The sequence below is a fragment of the Hippopotamus amphibius genome, chromosome 9, assembly GCF_030028045.1.
Source record: "Hippopotamus amphibius kiboko isolate mHipAmp2 chromosome 9, mHipAmp2.hap2, whole genome shotgun sequence".
In the NCBI taxonomy this organism is placed as follows: Eukaryota; Metazoa; Chordata; class Mammalia; order Artiodactyla; family Hippopotamidae; genus Hippopotamus; species Hippopotamus amphibius.
In genome coordinates, this window is record NC_080194.1 from 127,561,818 (window position 1) to 127,580,563 (window position 18,746).

Sequence of the window (18,746 nt, forward strand, 5' to 3'; positions counted from 1 at the left end):
GATTTCCATGTGTTATTACCACCCTGAAGCCAGGGAGATTTTATTATTCGCCCGTCATCTAGAAGAAAAGGAGTCAGAGAGGGGGTTATAGAAATTGCTGGAGGTCCCAGAACTGTTACATGCTGTGCGGTGCGGCCAAAAAAAAAACTTTTCATGTTCTTTACTGCTTGTCAAAAGCCACGAAGCCCATGTTTGCCAAATTTGAGTTCTTTGTGTCCCATGGTTACCTCCTACGCTATTCCATGTATCAACCAGATCAGTATTTATTTAATTTTTTTTCTTAACAAAAGGTAGCCCTTTAGATTCATGGTTTGATTTATCCAAGGTCATGTGGCTAGCGGGAGACTGATACAGGACTCAAATGGCTGCCTCAAAATTTCATATTCTGGGGCCTTCCCTGGTGGTCCAGTGGTTAAGATTCCGTGCTTCCATTGCAGGGGGCACAGGTCCAATCCCTTGTTGGGGGAACTAAGGTCCCACATGCTATGCGGTGTGGCCAAAAAAAATTTTTTTTCATGTGCTTTACTACTTTTTTCCCTTTGCCAGCTCAAAGTGGGTCTGAAATTTTAAAACAAGGACCTTTAAAACAAGAACCTACTATAAGAACTTTATAAAAATTCCAGTTGGTTTTATAATTTCCCATGTCAATAGATATTATAAGAAAAGCCAAATAAAGTTAGAGTGCTTATTTTGGGGAACTAATAAGAAAGGTACAGCTGGAGAGTCCTAATTACTAGATTTATATAAAATTAGGAATACAGGAGTTAAACAAGATTTTCCAGGATCCTTCAGATAAAACAATTTTGTCTCACTCCAGAACGCTTGGTCTAAGGCTCTGTGCTATACATCTTATTATTACCTGACCATCTCCGACTCATCTCTTGCTGCATCTCAGTTTTCTTTCATCATGTCACACTTAGGTGCATTATTCTTTTCTGATTGCCATCTCACTGGCAACACTCACCAGTTTTACTGGAAATATAAATAGGTTTTACTCCCTCAAAAGATGCTGGAGAGACATTTTATCAGTGAAGGGTCTTCCCTACCTTATCACAAAACTTGTGGTAGATCAAGAGTCTATGACTTATTCTTTCAAATAGAAATAGCGTGGTTCAATCATGGCTCTGTGGTTCTTGCTACTTTTGTTATAATAATTAGGTACGTTATTTTTTTACTGAAGTGTAGTTGATTTACAATGCTGTGTTAGTTTCAAGAATACAGCAAAATGATTCAGTTATATATATATATATTCTTTTTTCTGGTTCTCCATTATACATTAGTATATATTATATATATATATAAAATACATTATTATCAGATATTGAATATAGTTTCCTGTGCTATATAGTAGGCTCCTGTTGTTTATCTATTTTATACACAGTAGTGTGTATCTGCTAATCCCAAACTCCTAATTTATCCCTCCCCTGCCCCTTTCGCCTTTGGTAACCATAAGTTTGTCATCTACGTCTGTGAATAATTAGGTACTTTAGAAAAATGGTTTTCCCTAGAAATCATTTCGAATGTCAGTACTGTAAGGGATGTTGGTTGAAATGGCAGGGCCAAGTCGTCAGGGATCACAGTTCCTGCCTTGGATCCAACCCAAATACCTCAGCCTTCCTATGTGTTCAGTTTCCAAGAAAATGAATTACGTTGTTGTTGTCAAATCAGTATTCCAGGTCTTCAATAATTGTTTGGTGATCACCTACCTGACATGATCCTTTAATTCTCTCTCTCTTTTTTTTGTCTTCAAATCTCTTTTGAATTTATTACTTTAATGGTTTTTAATCCTAACATGGTGCTTTCATTTTCAAAGGCATGGAAATGAATGACCCAAAGAGAGAAATGAACTTGCCCATGTTGACGCGTGACATTGTCGGGTAAATCCAGAACTTAGACTGGGCGATTCTGCAGCTCTGATCCACATTCTTCCACGACACTGAAACACTGTTGTGGAGTCTCCTTCAGAACAGAGAAGAAATAGGCAGGCACTTTCTCCTGCATGGCCTATTTTTCTTTGACAATGAGTCAATTTCATGGGTAAAATGAGAGGTGTTCCTGATGGTCTCTGAGGTCCCACCCAGCACTCGTATTCAGTGATTCTCCCTCTCTCTCTTTCTGAACTTTACCCTTATCCCCCCGAGGTTTGGGGATGTAATGCAATGTGCTGCAGTACGAGAAAACTTTCAAAGTCTTAGTGGATCCTTAATAGACTTGTTTAATCTACACGGGGATTTGAATCCTCACATAAGACATTTTGCTTAATTAAGCCACATTCAAACATGAAAAAGTCATGTTCATACAAACTTGAGGATCAGATTTACAACGGCTGAGCACCTCCATGCTGTGGGTTAGTCTCAATTAGCCACATCCCGATTCTTGCTGAGAAAAGGTCACCAGAGTTTTCAGTCCTTTAGTTATTTAAAATTCAAGGCAGCCAGCTCAACCATGGTCAAATGTGGAAAAGGAGACCTGGTTTATCATGAAAACTTTGTGGAGCAAATAGGATTCATTTGGTCATCTAACAAATATGTGTTGAGCACCTGTGCCATCTTGTATATTAAACACCAGGGATATACATCGATGATGAAGACCAGTCTGTTTCCTGGCTCTTCAATATTGCAGTTTCATGAGGTTTCAGGAGGCTGGATACAGATAGAAGGGACTAAGTGTGATTGTCTGGAAGCCTCAGAGAAGAGAACTTTGAATCAAGGATGCAGCTTACTGTGGTAGAAACAGGACGTGTGCCCTTAAGATTCCTTACAGCTTTATTGTTTTTTTAAAAATAAATCCATACACATTTAAAAATACTAAGTAAAATAGAGAAGAGACATTTGCAAATCACCCCATGAATTATCATCCTAAAGAACCATCATTAGTATTAGGTGAAATTCATACTCCCTATCGTTTTGTCATTAAGACAAATTGAAGAATAGAGAAACATATTAACCTAACATGCTATTTTTTAATTAGAAGAATCACATTTCATAGTACTTGGAGTTAAAAATGGAAAAATATGCTCATGTGAATTTAATGATATAGGTGAGATTCAAATAAATGTTTTTTTCATTGCAGGAGATATAATTTCCTAAAAGGTTCCTCTAATGTAAAGAAAAAAAATGTTACAAAAAATTAAGAAATTAGAGTAATTACCAAGTTTTAAACTACTTTTACTTTTTAGGTGATGTCATTTGGCTTTCTGCTATAAAAGAGGAAGCTCTTAACACAAATTTCTCCCGACCTCACGTCTCCACCACTTCCAAATTTTTTAGTTCTATTATTATTAATTTTGACATTGCCAAGGATGATGACAGTTACATTTTGTTCTGTAACCATGATTTTCATAATTGCCAATTGTTAGTACTATACTGAAAAAGAGACAACTTTCACAGTCTTTTGACCACAATTTCTTCATTCCCGAATTCTTTGTTTTAACTCCTCTCACCAGGGCTGTCAAACATTGATACACAAGTGAACCATCTGGGGAGCTTGTTAAAAATGGAGATTATGAGTCAGTAGGTTTGCAGTGGGACCTGATATTCTGCCTTTGTTTCTAGATGATGCTGATGCACCGTGAGGGCTAATTTTCTTCAAAGAGCTCTGTTACCTAATTTTTTTTTTTTTATGAATATTTACTGTGTGTTACCTTTAGAACACTAACTAAGTCCTTGGCTGGGATTATTCCTGAATCACATTTATATACATATTACTCCATTTTCTTCTAGCATGAAATTCGATATTGGAGAAAGCTGAGACCAGCCAGAATTTCACTCTTTGTAGATGATTTTCTTTGACTCCATTAAACACTTGGAGAAAAAGTCCTTTGAAAAAATCTTTAATGTTCAATAACGTAAACAAAATATGCCTCGTATAGATTATTTGGTATCACACTTTCTTCTAAAATGTTCTTTCCCTGAATTGTATGGACTTAGTTTTATTTTACCATTTCAGAAATTTTTTCTTGTCTTATATCTTTGAGAACTTTTATTTTTTCTGTTCCATCTGTTGAGTTGTCTCCTAGAAGGAAAGTCATTCTATTTTAAATCTCTCTCTCTCTCTCTTTTCTTTTCTTTTTTTTTTTTTTTTGGCTCCTACTACTACCTTCTCTCTGAATGCTTGAATCTTGGAATTTTTATCTGCATCCACTCAGTTTATACCAAGCCCTTCTCTTAGATCTTATCTAAAGGATATTATCTTTCAGGATATTATCATTTCAGTTGCTTACTGTTCCTCATTTTTTTCCTTGCATGTGTTGTCACTCATTTATATTTTTATTTGTCATTTCATCTTGCCTTTGAATTATTATTATTATTTAAATGTGTTCTAGCGAAGTGGATCTAGTGCATGAACATTTCTGTAAATCTTTTTTTTATTTCTGTTGTATTAGATATCTTTCCAGGTTGAGCTCATTTTTTTCCCCAATTTTTAACATTTATGTGTTTAACCATTCTCTTATTCCTCTACTCCTCAATTTACTTTGAAAATTTTTTCTTTATTCCCCTCATATTTCAGTAGCTCTATCCAAGTCTATTGCTTTCATAACATGTAATTGTTCTCTTGACTCCTTTCCAGCCGTGGAGGAGACTGTACCCAGAGCCACAGGTTAGGGGCTGAGTATTGAGTATTATGTCTGCTTTTTCTTTCCTATAGCCTGAGGTTGTAGATTGGGTGAAAGTGTTCACCCAAAGGAGAGTGCTTTCTTTGTTAGAAATAATGCTCTGTATAGACTTCTGGGTTTTGTTAAACAGCCCAAGCTCATTCCTTCATGGTCTAGGATGGATGCATCTTATTCCCATGTGGAGGTACACTCAGATTTATTTTCATCTTTCAATTTATTTCCCTTATAAATGCTTAGACTCATTTTTTGCTTCTTTCGTTTCACTCCTTTCCTCCCAGATGCTCTTACTGCATTTTCCCCATTAAAAGAGGGAAAAGTTAAGGATGCCCTCTTTGTTTACTCTTTCCTGGATATTGTAGAATTAGTGAGAATTGCATACAGGATCAGCTTCTAGGAGGTGTTGGTGGGGGCAAGAGATTGGCTACATCAAGATTTCTAGCTAAGGAAACCACTTTCAGATATTTATAGCATTGGGTTGTGGTTTTAATTTGCTTGGATACTTGAAGGCGAACTCTTAATTTAATCTTCACAAGAAGCAATGAGAAGTAGATGTTTCTTTTCCTGCCTTTCAGATGAGGGCATTGACATATATAAAGAGTTTGTGACTGGTCAATGTAAACAGTAATGGCGAGCCAGGCCTCAAGTGCTGGTCATTATGAAGCCATCTCCTGTGCCTTTGCATTGGAGACATTTCTTAGCTCCATAAGAATGATGAAAACAGCCAAAAGGACCACCTCGTTCGTATGCGGTATGCTGAATGGCCTCTGAATACAGCCCACAGATGTTTTGTATGCCCTGTACTTTAAAAAAAAAAAAAAGATTGAATCGTCAGTTATAAAATATGCACATGCAAATCTGAGTTGCAGCATGTCTTCAGAAATCTTGTAACATTGGGACTGCAACCTGCATGGGGACGATTGACAGTGAATATGTACGGCTATGTCTTTTAGATGACACATGCACTCTGCAAGTTCCCACAGCCCTCTCCTTCTGGCCACTCCCCTTTACCTGCCTAGCCCTTGTAGGCATTTGAATTTGCAACCCTGACCCAGCTGAAACTTGTCCCAAGCCCTGTGCCCTTCCAGACTGCACACAGTGCAGGGGCAGGATGGCTAGAGAAATCTCCAGATCCTCAGGGGGTCCCAGTCCTGATTGGAGCCTGGTCATAGGGGCCTCCCTTACACCGAACGTTGTCCCCCAGGATTGCTCAGGCTCTACCTTGGAATCTAAAATTGTCACTTTATTCAGCTAAGACTTACTGCATTCTTAGCAGGCTCTGTAGAGACAGTGATCTAAGGAGATAGTTTGCAAATCCTGCAGGAACAGCTCTGACTGGAGGCTCTGTTCTCCCGGCATGGCTCAAGGAGAGATCAGCCTTTTGTGGGTCAGGGCTGTTTTTTCTCCAAGGAGAAGGAATTAATGGGAGCCAGGGAAGGTCTCTCCTCAGGGGTCCAGAGGGAGTGCCTCCCGTGGAAGGGGCTGCCATACTGCCTCCTCCAAGGGACGTGTTGCAGAAGAGAAATGATGGTAATCTACACCCAGGTAAGCCCTGCAGGGAAAACGAGCCTCCCCTTCCATCTCTCTGTTCAGCAGTGCGGGCTTTGTTAGCCAGGATCTGACTCAGTCCTGCCAGGGGCAACCTGCCAGCCCTGGAATTTACAGATGAGGCATCTCCCATTTTACCGTATCGGGAAGCCCCCTGTGTACCTTGTTAATTATGGAGAATTCCTGGTCCTACTTGCTGCCCAATGAATAAATCTCTGGTGGAGCCTAGGAATTTGCCTGTTTAACAAACAAGTTAGGTGTTTAATACAAATGGATCAGAGCTTGAGGGGAAAAAAAAATAATGTAGGAATTTCTAGAAAAGATAAAACTCTAAAAACGGACAGCCAGTCAATGGTTGCCTGGGGCTGGAAGGTTGACTGCAAAGGGGTATGAGGGAACATTTTCGGTTGATGGAAATTTTCTAGCAATGAACTGTGGTGATGGTCACACAACGGTGCTCATTTACTAAGAGTCATTAGACTGTATACGTGGAATGGGTGAATTTTATGGTAAGTCAAGTAAATCTCAATAAAGCCATGAAACACACACACAAGATAAGATAATGATGGGATGAGGGAGCAATGTAGAAAAATAATGAGTGACGGTGATAACAGCGGTGAGTACGAGGATGTGTGAGCAGGTGGATTCTGAGCAGTGCCTCTGGGTCAGGTGCCAAGCCAAGTTCTTACACGCTGGTCACTATTTCTCACTCTTACCCCCTTGAGATACATCCTGTTACCACCCTCACTTTGCAGAGGCTTGAGACGTTAATGATTGTTTTCACAGTTCATAGCCACATATGGAAGAAGCGCGCTTTGAGTGCAAGTGACCTAATGCCATGGGTGTAGTCCCTTACTGATGGATTCATTAGTTAGTCCATCCTATGAGGCTCAGAGTCAAACAGAAGTGGTTCTGGTGTCTGACTTTACTTCTAACTACCTTTACTCAAACACCTGCCTTCCTCTCTCTAAGCCTCAGTTTTCACATCTGCAGATTAGTGATGAGAGTGCCTATCTCACAGGTACTTTTCTTGGAAGAAAGAAAAGAAGTGAAATAAAATAGGTGAAGCCTGCTCCATATCAGAGCTCTCCAATAAATGCAGAACGTCTTGAAGTTAGAATATGTTGATCCTTTAGCACAGGTGTTCGTGCATCATACGAGCTTAATATATATGAGCTAATGTGTAATTCTAAATATTGATATAATTCGTCCATCTAGCAATCACCTGGGCATTCACATCTGCCAAGCCCTAGGAAAGTCAATGAATCAGATTGTACCTAAACGATTGGACACATCCTGCTCTCTGGGAACAAAAGACATGTACAGTAGTAATAAGCTGTGATAGAATGTTTGTGTGTTTCACAGGGAAGAACTGGTGACTTCCCTGGCTCCTTCGATGGTGGCACAAAAATAGAGGTGGTTGCTGCATGGAGACAGGGCAAGTCTTTGCAAAGGAGTAGACATTTGAGCTCAGCCTTAAAGAATGAGTCTCTTTAGCTGTAAGCTTTTTATATACAGAATGGATAAACAACAGGGTCCTACTGTGTAGGGCAGAGAACTATATTCAATATCCTATGATAAACAATAATGGGAAAGAATATAAAAAAAAGAATGTAAATATATATATGCATAACTGAATCAGTTTGCTACACAACAGAAATTAACAAAACGTAAATCAACCATACTTCAATTTTTAAAATAAAAAAAAAAAAAAGAATGAGTCTCTTAGTAGCAGGGTGTCCATTATTTTTATGTTTCCAGCATCTGTTCAAACCACAGCCAACACCAAAGAGAAATTTTTCCATATTTGTAGATCTGCTGAAATCCTGGTTTTCCTTGTTCTGTGAAGCTGCCATAATGTTTGGGGATAGTGGGATCCCCTTACCTCCTCTCTTTCTTCCTCCGAATCCCAACGGCTCCATTCTCAGGGTGGAATTTTAAACTGGAAATGTAGCATTGACGTCTTGGATGTGGCTGATACCATTTAGCCCCTCCACGCTTACTCCCCAAAGCTGCTGTGCAAAACACGGCTTCTTAGGGGCCCTGGGATCCAGCACTGTGACTCCGCGTGTGACATCTTTTGCACATTCCCTATTGTGATTAAGCAAACCATTCGTGAAAAGCTCTTCTACCCGGAGAGTGATTTCACTCCTAGTACTTCTCACAAAGTTAGGTGTTTTTAAACGACTCTAATTTTAGTGTGTGGGGGCTGTTTCGTTCCCCTCCCCCTTTCTTTATCTTTTAAACTCCCCCAAACGCACGGCTGCTGGCTACAAGAGTCACTTGTCTTCTGTCCCCGGATTTTACAATTCAGGAGGAAATCAGCTCAAGGTGAAGTCAATGCTGCAAGCTTCATTAGGGGGTAGCAGGAGATGAAGCGATTTAGGAGTTACCTTACCTGAGTTTTAAATTGCAAAAGTTAGGGCAGCAACTTAGAAAATGGTTCTTCTAATCCTTAATAACGACTCTCCGCCTTCCTCAATCTGCTTGCAAATAGATCAGAGGGAAAAAAACACCGAAGGCTGGGATCCAGAACATTTTAATTCTCCAAAGCATCGACTTAGGAAAGGAAGAGAAGAAAATTCTGCTCTCGTGTTCATGAACAAAAGTCCTCTGCGTCTGATACAGAGGGACTTCTTTCCAGTGTCTCTGTGTCAGATTTCATTAGATGAGAAGGGGACTTGACTTTTTACCCAGGCACGCGGTGATTTCTAAAACATGTGCGTAAATTACCTGATTCCTCATTCTGGTGATATTCTCCCAGTTGCCTGAATAGACCATAAAACTGGTAACGCCATGGTGAACCATTAAATGCTCAGCTATTTAGCCCAGAAAGTCCTCCTCGTCTCATGGTTTTGCTCATTCAACCTGTACAGTTTGTAACTGAATAAATCTAATTTTGAAGTAGGTTGGGGAGGTTACGTTGCCTCTGGGAGCCCTCTGCACTCACGTTCCTGGAGGGGGCACAACTCACAATACGCTATCAGGATGCTCTGAGCACCTGCTAGGCCAGATTTTCAGAACAGCTCATGAGTTTGGGTCTTTTTCTATAACTTAAAAAATGTGAGGCTTTTTTTCTTTCTGTTGTGGGGTTATTTGGAACATCCAAGGGAGTTGGATACACCAGTGCGTTTGACAATTCATACCAATAGGTAACCTGCCTGATGGCTTAAGTATTGTTTGAATTGATGCTGGAAAACCCTCTCTTGGACATCAGCTACACCTTGAATTAAGTACGAAATTTGAACTGACATTAAGAAGGCAAAGTGTGGACAAATGAAAGGAAAACAAAAAAACCCAAAACAAAGCAAAACAAAACCCGAGTTATAGAAAGTGTAAAGAAACATCTTGGAACACCTATCAAGAAGCACTTTCAGGAATGTGAGGGTGAGTTGACAAGGGTTTCAGCTGGAATAGTGTCAGGTGCAATGAAGGGAAAGAAGTAGGTACAAACAGTATTAAATTGCAATAGGCAAAATTCTAAGGGGACCTCCCTCCCCAAGTTCCAACCTGCAATGTCCCATGGCCTTATATAATCCTCTTACCTTGAGAGTGGGTGTTATCTGTCACTATAATAAACTATCAATCCCATAAGTAAGTTACTAATCCATTGATTTCGAGGGAATTACAAGGGAGATGATACTGCGTGGGCCTGGTCTAATCAGTTGAGTCCTTCAAAGAAAATGTAGCATCAGAGAGATTCCCTCTGAAGTTGCTGAGGAAGTTAACAAACAGCCCTGTTGTAAGAGGATTAGCCTATGGAGAGGGATAGCCTCTAGGAGCTGAGGGCCACAGTCTTACAGCCATAAGGAACTGAATTCTTCCAACAACCAGTGAACTTGGAAGAGGAGCCCAAGCCTCAGATAAAATTTCATCCCAGGATTTTACCTTTGGGAGACCCTGAGTAGTGAGCCCAGCCAGGCAGTGCTTGGACTTTTGACCTCCTGAAGATGATCAATGAGAGTTGTTTTGAGCTGCTAAGTTTACGGTCACTTGTAATGCAACAATAGAAAACTAATAAAACTTTAACTACAGGATGATCAGCCTACAAGACTAAATCTAAATCATAAAATCTTACTTTAAAAGATGCAATGGTGGAATTTTATTTCAAATGTATACAGTGAATCAAAACAGCAATTGACATAGTATTCCCAAGAAGGGGCTTTTTCAAGCTTACTTTACTGAATGTGTATGTTGATTTTATAATCACTCTAGTCAGTCCGGTTAAGGAGATCACCCTTCTCTCTCCCCACCTGTACTTTTCCACTGACCCTCAAGTGTATTATTTTGATATTAAAATAATGAATAAGACTGGTTGAACCAGACTATTCACAACTGTGTATCATTGAAATCTAATAAGATTTATTGCACATATAAATCTTAGATATATGTATGACTTAATACAGAAGAGGAAGTATTTACTGGAGAAAGCTGACTGACCAGGTCTCTAGGTCTGGAATTTGCTTTGGTGAAATTTGCTCTAGCTACAGTCCAGAGATAGAGTTTTCATTCCAAAAGTTCAGAAATTCTTTATTGTTAGTATTCTAGGTAGGCTTCATCTGACTCAAGGTAAGGCCTGGCAGTCTAGATTCAGACTAAATTCAGAACCTCAACTTCCAGATATTTAGAATACTGAAAAGCTATCCATCTTAGAATGTTTGGGGAAATGGGATTATTAAATGAGGTAAACCCATGTGAGCCCCTTAGAATAATGCTGAACACTGGAAAATACTCATTTTATAGATCAGTTAGGAAGATGGTGATGATGATAGCATCATCATCCAAAGAACACACACGTAGCAGGGAGGTAGAGAACTCCCTGAATGAATGAATGAATGAATGATAACATCAGAGGCCAATTGATGAATTAAATGGGAGGACTGGAACTGCCAAGTACTTAGGGTAATGATCTTGGCCTGACCAAGGAAGCTGTAGGGGAATGCCAAGTTATTTCCAAAGGTTGCTTGGTAAGCATGAGTTTCTGAACAAGGACAAGGGGAGTTTTGTTTTGTTTTAATACAGGAATGGGTTGCTTCATGCCACCTATCTGTGATCTCCAGATACATCTGTCACCACATTCAGGTTAAATGAGCTCAGCTATCTGGTTTCTTAGGTTGACTGGCTAGCATCCCATTGCCTTGGCACAGGGCCTGGCTGGACACTAACCCTTGAGTCTGCAACCTTTTCTTAACCATCACCAACCCCTTTGGAAGAACTTACACTTTATCCTAACATATCTATTCAAGCACAGGCTTGCAGGCCTCACCACCATTCTGCCTCATCAGACTGAAATTACACTCCATACTCAAATTTTTCATGTATTGATGTCATATTTTAAACCCCAAAGGGTGACCTTATTTCCTCTCGCTTCAGGGAAGGGGCCACTCAGACTTGCCATTCTGTCCCATCTGTAAATAAATCACACACACTGAATAGACCCAGTGAGATTACAAAGCCAAAGCCAAAATGTATTTTGCCCAAAGTCATTCTAGACCAAAGACAATTCACAGACAGCGAAATGAATATTTTTCCTTCAGTTTTATGATCTGAAAGATTTATGGACCATGACTTTAAAAGCCTGTTTAAGTTATGTAGGAGAATGTCCTGATTTTTAGATGTATGCTGGAGACTTTAGAAATGAAGTGTCATGATGTCTGCAACTTACTTTCAACTGGGTCAGCAAAAAACACATGTGCATATACGTACATGGAGAGAGGTATACAGAAATCAAATCCGGCTAAATCGTAACAATTGTCACCTCGGAGTGGTATATGCATGCACTGTGCTAGGCTTTCAATATTTGTCTATGTTTGAAAGTGTTCATAATATAATATGGGAAAGAAATTGCAGCTGCATTTTAATTCCATTATTTTATATATATATATATATATACACACACACACACATATCTCCATCTCCAAAGGAGTATTTGCTCTCTCTATTTTACACACACACACACACACACACACACACACACACACACACGAAGATGAGTCAAAAATTATCTACACTCCAGTTATATTAAAATTTTTGTTGGCCACATTGTCTTAGTGTGGATAATTTTTGACTCACCCTCGTGTGTGTGTGTGTGTGTGTGTGTGTGTGTGTGTGTGTGTGTGTGTGTGTGTGTTTGTGGTGTGTCTCCAAAGGAGTACTTTCTCTCTTCCTTTCTTCTATAATGTTAACTAAGCATTTTGGTATATGCAAGACTTTGACCAGAGCCTGCTTCCACCCTCCAGTTGTATTTTGTATTTTATTCTTTTATCTTCATAACTGTTTGGTCCAACTCTCTTCTCCTTAGAACATGAATTTGCTTTCTGCTTTTAATGTAATTTTACATTTAACAAGAGTTGGCTTCCTTTGGCTGTTTCTTTTCACTGATGTCTTATTTAATAAATCAAAAACACTTGTAGCCTCTGAGATTAAGCCCCTTTGACACGCGATTTCTAATTAGGATGGGAATGGCGGTAACTTTTCCCCTGGTAGCCTGCCACAAAATGGCTCTGCATTTAGTAATGGTGGCCTAGAAGTTACATGGAATTAGATCCAACTCAGTTTGACTCACTTTGATCGGAGCCTCTTAACATAATTTTCAAGTGTTTGACTCAATCAAGATCATGAAGTTGAAAATTTGAGAAAACCTGATTACCGAAGGTTTTTTTTTTTTCCTTCTTAAAAAAAATCGAAAGGACTCTTAGGAGATGTTTAAAGAAATGGCACTGCATTGGGGACATTGCTGTGACTGAGACAGGATACATCAGAATCAACTGACCAGAAGGGCATCTTGGTGTCACTCTATGGACAGGATACAGCTGAGCAGGCAGAGGGACACCGATCCCATAGAGAGAAGTGGAAAGGGGCTCACCGGCATGTTAGCAGCTTACTTCTCAGGAGGGTACCGCTCCAAACATGTCTGCATTAATTAGTGATGGTGGTGCTGGGTCTCATGCGATTGGTGAGGTCTCATCACTGGGAGAGACCTTGACCAGATGAAGATTCCACTGCAGATTTGCTGACTCACTTAATCCCCATAACGATGCTGTTAGGTTAATGAAATTATCCCCAAGGGGATGGTGCAGAACCTGAGACTCAGAGGTTTGAGTAATTTGGTCAATGACACACAGCTAGTTAGTGGCACAACTGGATCTTCACAAGAGTCTTTTGGACCTCCAAGTCTGAGCTCTTAGGTATAAAAAGGGAAATTAGAAATCATAGACACAAAGCTACCTTTCCCTTCCTGCCTACCATTCCCTTCTGAAACATTCCATGAATGCATTTATCAGCTGATGGACATTTGGGTTGTTTCTACATTTTGGCTGTTATGAATGATGCTGCTATGACCATTCACGTGCAATTTTTTATGTGAACATATGTTTTCAATTCTCTTGGGTGTATGCATAGGAGTGGAATCGATGGGTCAATTGGTAACTTTCTGTTTGATTTTTGAGAAACTGCATTATTATTTTAAATTCCCACCAGCAGTGCAGTTGCGTTCCAATTTCTCCACGTTCTTGACAATGTGTATAATTGTGTCTTGTGATTATAGTCATCTTAATGGGTGTGAAATGGTATTTCATTGTGATCTTAATTTGCATTTTCTTAGTGACTAGTGATGTTGAGCATCTTTTCATGTGCTTTTTGGTCATTTGCATATCTTCTTTTGAGACGTCTATTCAAGTCCTTTGCTGATGTTAATTAGCTTACTTAACTTTTTTTGGTTGAGTTTTAAGAGTTCTTTATATATTTTGAATACCAGGCTCTTATCAGATATATGATTTACAAATATTTTCCCCTAAACTGTGGCTTTTTTTTCCCACTTTCTTAAGCAGCAGCTTTTGATGCACAAAAATGTTTAATTTTGATGAAGTCCAATTTATTTATTTTTTCTTTCTGTTGTGAAGATATATACCTTTGCTTACTTTTAAGGGTTTTATTCTTTTAACTCTTACATTTAGAACTTTGATCCCTTTTGGGTTAATTTTTATATGAGGTAGGAGTTCAACTCCATTCTCTTGCATATGGATAATCCATTTGTTGAAGAGACTTTTTTTCCCCCAATAAATGGTTTTGGCACCCTTTTCAAAAATACCCTGATCTATTTTTATTTATTTTTATTTTTTTAATATTTATTTATTTATTTATTTATTTATTTATTTATTTATTTTGGCTGCACTGGATCTTAGTTGTGGCATGCAGGATCTTCATTGTGGTATGTGGGCTTCTTAGTTGCAGCATGCAGGCTTCTTAGTTGTGGCATGCACACAGAATCTAGTTCCCCAACCAAGGACTAAACCAGGGTCCCCTGCAGTGGGAGTGTGGAGTCTTACCCACTGGACCACCATGAAAGTCCCCTGAGTCTACTCTTACAGATTCTTCCTAATTCCCTTACTTAATGGGAGAAGTATATAGAGCGGATATGTTTTTGATGTGAACACAAATAAGGAAATACACATACATATATAAGTGTGTGTGTGTATATATATATATATATGTTGTAAATACATACATATATTAGGGTGAGTCAAAAATTATCTGCACTCCGGTTGTATTAAAACTTCTGTTGGCCGTAGTGTCTTATCAGTGCTTACCATTCAAGGCTACTGTCCCCCCAGTCACTGCTGTGCAGGTGTGAACGTGTTACATCCGTTCATTTGTAACTGCAGTGTGAGCAAAAGTGGATGCCCCACTTGTGATTTGCACAAAAGAAAAGCAGCATACATTGATTCGTTTTTTGTAGTCTGAGGGTGTACCTGGTACTGTTACTTGTGCATGATGTGGAGAAAGTGTTTTGTTGTGAAGAAGTGTGTATGAATGGATAGAGAACTTCAAGGAAGGTCGTACAAGTGTTAGCCATCAAGAAGGAGCTGGACACCCATCCACATCCATGGATTAAACACAGAGGACTGCTATTCAAGGGTGTTGTGATCTTACATGACAATGCATGTCCGCACACTTCTGCCCACGCTGTCGATGCTCTGCAAAAAGTTCATTCTGAGGTGTTAAAGCATCCCCCCATAGTCCTGATCTTGCTCCATTGGACTTTCACCTCTTTGGTCCCCTGAAAGCAGCCCTAGGAGGACAAAGATTCACTTCTGATGAAGTGAAGACACTGGTGCATTCGTGGCTTGCCACTCAGCCTACAATATTTTTTAATGAGGGAATATGAACGCTTGTTGACAAATGGACAAAGTGCATTGAAAAGAAAGGAGATTATGTCAAAAATGATGTATTTGTCTCTTCTAATAGTTAATTAAAATAAATTCTACAGTCAGAGAGCAGATAATTTTTGACTCACCCTTGTGCATTTATATATGTGTGTGTGTGTGTGTGTGCATTTATAATTTTTAAAAGATCAGAATCTTTTGGATTTATCCCTTAAAAAAACTACAATTAAAACCTGATAATTAAATAAGGTTTTCAGATGGAGCTAGAGATGGGCAAAATGGTACAGATTGGACTACATTCAGTACAGTAGTTATTAAAATAATTCTGCACTATAATTGCTCATTTTCTAATGGAACTCACCCATACCTGCCCTTGGATAGCAATCTCTGCCTGAGTTTACTACAAAAACTTGTTGAAGAAGAAAACAATTTGGCTCAGCAGAAATATCGACTGCAGAAGAGATGAGTCTAGCATTGAAAAGCAGGCTGGGAGAAAGCATAGGAAAGGGGTAGGTTGGCCCTTCTTGGGTCTGTTTGACCAGTAGATGAGGCTTATCTGTATTTTAGTATTTTAGTATGTCAGAATTGGGAACCCTATAAGATGATCTCTTCTCCCCTGTTATTCGTCTGAGGGGGGTGGGGTCTGAGAAGGGAGATAAAACAGCCCAGCAGAATGAAAGAACAAGGAACTTGAAGTCATATAGACTTGACTTTGAATCCTGGTCTCACCATGTTATTTATCTCTGTGAGCTTGGGCAAGTGGCTTTCTTGATCTTAAACTGTTTTTGTCCGTGAGCAAAATGACATCATGATGCTTTTATTACAGATCGGTAAGGATCGCGAACAAAAAATGTTAAACCTTAATACTGACACGGAGGAAGCATTTCATATAAAGGTGTTATTATCCTAAGTATGATTTAGTTCCCTCTAGACCTCTTGGGTTGGGCACTTCCATTCAGCTCACAAATATTGGCTCAAAGAGCACTTACCCAAAGAAAGCTCATACAGCATCCTCCTTTATCCTCACATCCACACAAGCCCCAGCTCTGTATTTGTGCATCCCGCTTTCCGTATGCTCAGCAAACCGAGCACTTACATTCTTTTTTTTTTCATCTGCCATGTATAGTTCAGTAGTGTTTTTACAGTTTTTAAATTTTTTTTATTTTTATACAATTTTTAAAGATTACTTTCCATTTAGTTACTAAAAATCATTGGCTATATTCCTCGTGTTGTACAATACATCCTTGAGCCAATCTTACACCCAAGAGAGCATTTTTATTGTTGTTACTTTTCAGTCGTGTACAATGACACACATGCACACTCCCCTTAAGCACATTTGTAATTTACTATATCTTCTCTTTTTTTCTTGAAATATAAATTTCATGCAATGAGTCACTCTTTATGGTATACAGTTCTATGAGTTCGTCAAACAAAATGAAACTACCACCACCAAAATTAAGATATAAAACAGGTTCATTACCCCCCCCAGATTCTTTCATATCCATCTGTAGTCAACACTGCTGCCACCCCCAACCTCTGCCAACCACTAATTTTTCTTGTCTATATAGTTAACTTTTTAAAAATGTCATGAAAAATGGAATCACACAGTACCTAGACATTTTTTTTTTTCATTTTAAACAAGTTTATTTAAACAACAAGACACTTGACTTGAAGGGAAAACTATCTAGGATTCATTTCTTTTAGAGTAATTTATCCCTACTTAAAGACAGATTGCCCTACATGTAACAGCTATGTACAAAAAAGTTATAAAATTGTCCTTGGTTTTACAATGATAAATGAAAAACATTAAAATTCTCCAATCGAACAAGGTATGCAAGAATTTTTATGTTGTTCTTTTTTTGTTAAACAGTGAGAGCAAAATAACTTACTGGAATATAAAGATAAGAGCTGATGAGCATGCCACTAATGGAGAAAAGGGGGTATTTTCACAGAACCAGTATTTTTCCCCATTCCATCTCCATCTGATGTTGATCAAAATACCATTGGCCATTTAGTTTAAAAAAAATGCAATATGCTTGTGCACATACACCAGTTACTTTATGTACAATAAAGGAATGGGGAAGGGGAAAATGAAAGAATAGAGGAACTATACTGCAGTAGTCAGGATGTGATGGAACCAAATTGCTGTTTTCTAATTGAGAATGTCTTCTTGGTCTGGAGGAACAGAATTCTGGAGTAAAGTAGCACGTTCCCTTTTTAGTAGACACCTCCTGTCTGCTGCTGGAACACATCAATTGTATCTTCATCCTCCATTTCCAACTGTGCAGGTGTGTCTGTTTCATTGACTGGCTGCCTGTCAAATCGGAATCTGATCTGCCTCATTGACAAACCCTGTCGTTCACAATAGGCTTTCATTAGTTTACTAAGTGGTGTATGCCTCTTAATCTTAAACTGCACCACAGAACCATCCTGCCCCGCCACCTTCAAATTAATATGATCGTTGTTCTCAGTCTTGACTTCTTCCTTGGGTTTTTCGTCGGCCATGGCGAGCGCCGGAGTCTCCTCAGCTGCCGCTTCACAAAAGAGGTACCAGGTCCGCACCAAAGGAGCACACAAGCAGCACCAGGAGCGGCAGAAGAAGGAGGCGGCAGCGGTGAAGGAGGGAGAGGGCGCGCGCACGTCGTGCGCTCCCTCCCCCCACCCTGCGTGCGCCAGTACCTAGACTTTTGAGTATGGCTTCTCTCGCTAAACAGTGCACTTGAGACGTATCCACATTGTTGCCATATCAGTGGTTTATTGATTTTTGCTGCTAATATTCCATTGAACAGATGTACCACGTTGTTGTCCATTCACCTGCTGAGAGACATTTGGATTCTTTCAAGATCTGGGTGATTTCAAATAAAAGCCACTGTAAACATACATGTATAGATATTTGCGACACCACAACTTTTCACTTAACTTGGGGAAATAACCAGAAGTGGAATTTGGGGACCTATCTCCGGGGTTTTATTTATTAAAACAATAGAAGGAATATATAAGGCAAATATAATAAAATGTTGGTTTGACAACTGTGAACTGTAAGAACATAGGTTCTCTTTATAATATTCTGTATAATTTTTTGTGCTTGAAACACTTTATTAAAAATAAAACTCACAAAGTTAGGCAATATAAGTCAATTCAACAATTCAGATGATACGGATGGACCTAGAGATTATCATAATAAGTGAAGTAAGTCAGAATTAAAAAGACAAATATCATCTGATATCACTTATATGTGAAATCTAAAAAAAATGATACAAATGAACTTATTTACAGACAGAAATAGACTCACAGACATAGAAAACAAACTTATGGTTACCAAAGGGGGAAGAGGGTGGGAGAGGGATAAAATAGGAGTTTGAGATTAGCAGATACACACTACTATATATAAAATAGATATATAGCAAGGTCCTATTGTATAG

At 39.0% G+C, this 18,746-nt stretch overlaps 1 protein-coding gene across 1 annotated transcript; it reads right to left on the reverse strand.

The window, feature by feature from the left end:
- Positions 1-17,460: 17,460 nt before the first annotated feature.
- LOC130861282 (small ubiquitin-related modifier 2-like) lies at positions 17,461-17,881 on the reverse strand. The gene has a single exon (XM_057749992.1). It carries the CDS (start codon positions 17,827-17,829, stop codon positions 17,542-17,544), a length of 288 nt encoding a protein of 95 aa, XP_057605975.1. The 5' UTR covers positions 17,830-17,881; the 3' UTR covers positions 17,461-17,541.
- Between the last annotated feature and the right edge of the window lie 865 nt (positions 17,882-18,746).

What these genes read in the sequence shown, in the direction of transcription:
- LOC130861282 (XM_057749992.1), bottom strand. Translation starts at nt 17,829, where the DNA reads ATGGCCGACGAAAAACCCAAGGAAGAAGTCAAGACTGAGAACAACGAT.